Source organism: Diceros bicornis, chromosome 31 (genome assembly GCF_020826845.1).
Source record: "Diceros bicornis minor isolate mBicDic1 chromosome 31, mDicBic1.mat.cur, whole genome shotgun sequence".
NCBI lineage: Eukaryota > Metazoa > Chordata > Mammalia > Perissodactyla > Rhinocerotidae > Diceros > Diceros bicornis.
In genome coordinates, this window is record NC_080770.1 from 22,351,329 (window position 1) to 22,356,107 (window position 4,779).

At 43.1% G+C, this 4,779-nt stretch overlaps 1 protein-coding gene across 1 annotated transcript; it reads right to left on the reverse strand.

The window, feature by feature from the left end:
* Positions 1 to 867: 867 nt before the first annotated feature.
* LOC131395143 (olfactory receptor 4X2-like) lies at positions 868 to 1,919 on the reverse strand. Its single transcript, XM_058526931.1, has one exon. The coding sequence runs from the start codon at positions 1,877 to 1,879 to the stop codon at positions 950 to 952; it is 930 nt and encodes a 309-aa protein (XP_058382914.1). The 5' UTR covers positions 1,880 to 1,919; the 3' UTR covers positions 868 to 949.
* Between the last annotated feature and the right edge of the window lie 2,860 nt (positions 1,920 to 4,779).

Consider the following 4,779-nt stretch of genomic DNA (forward strand, 5'->3'; position numbering starts at 1 on the left):
CCTTAGTAAATAATTCTTCATTCCAAGGACATTCTCTGACATAAACATACTATAATTATCAACATCAGGAAATTAGCTTTGAAACAATGCTGTTATCTCATCTCAGTTCTTTTGCTCTCTGGTGACTTTCATCTAGCATGGTATCTAATCAAGGACCACAGGTTGCATTTAGTTATCCTCTCTCCGTAATCTGGAAAAACTCTTCAATTTGTTTGTCTTGATGCTCTTGAAAAATGCAGGCTAGTAATTTTGCAGAATGTTGTTCAATGGGGTTTGCTTGATATCTTGTCATTATTAGACTCAGGTTATATATTTTTGGTAAGAATATCACAATAATGATATCGTGTGCCTCTCCAGTCTCAACACTGATGATGGTGACTTTGAGTAGCTGTTTAAGGAAGTGTCTTCCAGGTTTCTCCAATGGAGAGTTACATTTTTCCTTTTGCCATTAATAAGTACCTTGTCAGGAGATACTTTGAGCCTATGTAAAATCTTATTTGTCCTCAAGTAAATGTTTAATGACAGTGTCCAATTCTGTCAAGAGCACTTTCAGAAGGAAGGTGAATTGTTATAACCCTTCTAAGAATCAATTAAACACTATTCATAAAGCCGCTATAGCTTTAACATAGTAAATTTACTATAGCAAGTGAGTCTGAAAGAAAATCAAGTGTATAAAGATTTCTATTAAGAATAGTTACCACAGAATTATTTATAATAGTAAAAATTAGAAATGATCTAAACATCTAACAGAAAATGGTTAATTAAGTTATAGTACATACATAAGAGGAAATATTTTACAAGTGATTAGAATGAAGTTCTTGAAGATGTGAACCGGTGAGAATAACTTTAGAACAAACAAGTCCTGTGAACTTTTCTTCATCCCATTCTGCCCCATTGGTTTAGACTCAGCGTTATTCTAAATCCAAGGATCAATACAAAGACTTGTTCTCTATTTCTTATCTGCTTTCATTGTCCTGATCCAGAGCATCTTCATAGCCTTCTTCACTTCTGCATTTCTCAGGGAGTAGATGACAGGGTTGAGGAGCGGGGTGATCACTGTGTAGAACACGGCCACCATCTTGTCCACAGCCAGGGTGGTGGAAGGCCTCAGGTAGATGAAGATGCAGGGCCCAAAGAACAAGACAACCACGGTGATGTGGGACCCACAGGTGGAGAAGGCCTTGCGCCGCCCCTCAGAGCTTCGAGTCCTCAGATGGAGCAAGATGACCACGTAGGAGGCTAAGAGGACCACAAAGCTGATCACAGACAAGGTCCCCCCATTGGCAACGATCAGAAGACCAAGGAGGAAGGTGTCAGAGCAGGCGAGTTTCAGCAGAGGGAGCAGGTCACAGAAATAGTGGTCGATCACATTGGGGCCACAGAAGGGCAAGTGGAAGATGAGAAGGACTTGGGCAAAGGAATGTACAAAGCCCCCCACCCATGCTGTTCCCACCAAGACAGCACACACCTGCTGGTTCATGATGGTGGTGTAGTTGAGGGGTCTGCAGATGGCCATGTAGCGGTCATAGGCCATCACCGTGAGCAGGAACATCTCAGTGCCCCCAAAGAAGTGGATGAAGAAAATCTGTGTCATGCAGCCCCACAGAGATATGGCTTTCTTTTCAGCCAGCAAATCTGAGATGAGTTTGGGGGCTGAAGTAGAGGAGTAGCAGATCTCCACGAACGACAGGTAGCTGAGGAAGAAGTACAAGGGGGAACCAAGACTTCTGCTGGTCATGGCAGTGAGTACAATGAGGAGATTCCCCAGCACAATTGCTGTGTACAAGAGCAGAAATATCACAAAGCAAACTTTCTGCACATCCTGATTGGGGGAAAGTCCCAGAAAAATGAATTCAGTCACATTGCGTGTGTTAGCCATGAGGTCCCCACCAGGAGGCAGTAATGGGGTGGGGCGATCTGAAGTGAGACAGAATAAAATACTGCTTCATTAAGTGGGTGAATTACATAATAATCCCTTGCATATCTGAGCAGCTTATGAGCTGGATATTGAAAAATGGGTAGGAGTTAGTTATGTGTACAAGAAGGGAAAAGCATTCAGAAAAGGTAGAAGAGTATACGAAGCTATAAAAATTGATCCGTGTGTGGCTGGAGTAAACCAGAGAATCACAAAGATAAAGCTGGAGATAGAGGCTAGTACCAGTTCATGAAGACTGTTATGGATTTTGGGATTTATCCTACAGATAATGGGGAATCATTAGGAATGTCAGTCAACTGTAAGGAGAATCGTTTGTTTATAAAGATTGGACCTGTAGAAGCAGACCAGAGGAGGGGAGATCTATTAGGAGATGAATGCCTCATCAGATGATATGGGGCAGCAGGACTGTGTTGCTGTCTCCATGTTAGATATCTCTCTCCTGCCTGAATGTTTTTGTCTTTTGTCTGCAGCTTGCCTTCACCACACTTCTTTTGCTCACTTTCCATCCTTGGTTTGCAGAATAACATTCTCACCTCTCCACTTCCCTTCACAATCTTCAGAAGAGATGTCCCGTGACACTCAGCACCCCCTCTTATTTCTGCTTTCTCTTCCTAATTTTATCCTTCAACACCTGGTCACTTGATGATTTTGTTGACATAAATAATCCATAATTAATCTATAAATCAAAATTGGGGTGAGTTTATTATGACCCAACTTTTGAGGAGCATAGCCCGGGGACTTCCTTCCCTAAAGAAGGAAGGGCACCAAAGAAGTAGGGTGTACTGAGCGGTTATATACCGTCAGAGCATGTATCACATATGATTGCAATGTCCTTTTTACAACAGCCACAAGATTGCCCTGCCAGAATAGCTATTGATAGACACAGCAGGGAGCAGGTCTGCTGTCTCGATGGGTATGGCTGGTGTCAGGTCTGTCATCTTGAGTTGGAGGGTCACAGGATGAGTGCAGCAATCAAATCCTAGCCTAGGGAGAAATGCTTATCCTTAAGGAAATGCCAATGTGGGGGAAGTTGCATCCTTATCTTAAGGACATTTACTCTTCTCTTTGAGACATGGTAAAGCAGATACACAATGCATGTTTTAAAGGTGATAGGCCCTTTTGGAAAAACAAGGTCAGGCCGAATTAATTTTACACCAAATGGCTTCCTCATATGCTCCAATATATCCTATTGCTTGCCATTTACTTATCAATCTTGTCCCTTTCTAAAGATCCAGCTCAATTCATGCACAATTTTTCTGCCTACTGATACCTTCCTTTGCTCCAATGATATGCTCCCCAGTAGCTACAGAAATACAAACCACCCCTGCACCCAGGGTGCCCACTCATGCTCTGACACAAGCTTCTCCACAGTCTAACCTTCCAACAGCTCAGGGCATCACCAATCACATGCATTGACTGATTTACAGACTGTCCTCACCCATGCTGGACTTTGTCCAAGGTGACAGGTCTGTGTGCATCAACACAGCCCCTTGTACAGTGAGACTCCTGGGCACCTGAGACTAAGAGTCACATGACATCCACTCATGCCACCAAGCTTCTTTCCTGTAGGCATTGAGGACAGGCTCAGATGATTAAGGACAACCGTGAGCTAGAAGGAAATCACTGATAAAATTTACAATTACAAAGACAAATGGAGGGCAGAGACAAGCCCTAAACTCTCAGATCAGCTGGGGAATTTTACCAAGGAGCTATTCACGGAAGAAAGCATTGCTAGCAGTCTGGAGTCTTGGGTTTATATCTAGATTTATTCAGGTGGTATCTATGTGATATCTAGAAAGTTCTTTAACCTCTCAGAGTCTCAATGTCCAAACTGTAGCATGGATATAATACCTACATCACAGGTAGATGCCATAAATCCCACTCCCAGACCATCCAAGGACAACTTAAGTTCCCATCCTCTGCACAACATTGGGGTCATCTCAGAGACAGGAAATCCATCTCCACAATCCACAGACCCTTACAGTCCATGGCCCTCTTCTTTCAGGATGTTTTGGAATCACAGCACTTTTCACACTTAATTGTAATTGTTTTTTGTGACCATCTGCCCCACTAAAATGTGAACTTCCTGAGGGCAAAGATTGTATCTTGCTACCACTACATCTCCAGCACTTACTGAAAAGCCTCCACAAAATAGCATACAATGATTATAAATAGAACAAGTGAAGAGGGGATCCACATCTGCCCTAGACTTCTTAGCACAGTAGTTGGTACACTGTAGATGTTCAGTAAATATTGAAAGAATAAAGTTCCCCAAAGACTGAGAGACCACAACTTCTCCATCCCTGACTGCCATACCTAGCACTGTGCTTGCCTCAGGCAAAGACCAGATCAATGAGAGAGCACTTTGTAAAATGCCCTGTGCTTCATGGCAACATTCCCTTTGTTTTCAAAGTGGAATTGTAATCATCATGCAAAAGAAGCACATGCTCACAAAGCAAAACTCACCCAGATGTTTCTGTGGCTTTGCTGTTCTCACCACAGAGATGCAAGTAATGCCCTGAGAATAGCCCTCAGCTCATGTAGGTTTCCCAGTTAGCATTAAGGCCAACTTCCCAATCAGAGTTCATACTTCACACAAGTCGCCAGATGGAAGATCTGCACCCCCTGCAGCCTCAGGCTTGGGAATGCTAAGACTAAGCCACTGTGTCTATTCTGCGTGATTTAAAACAAGAGCAAAGTAGACTTGCCTCCCAAGTGTTCCACAGAGAAACAAAATTCTGGCAGGTCAGCCTTGAGTTCACTCTACTTGAGAGATACCACGGGAGGAGGCGTGATGATCAGCTGAGAGAAGATTGGTCCCCAGACAGCCATACCTTTCCCTT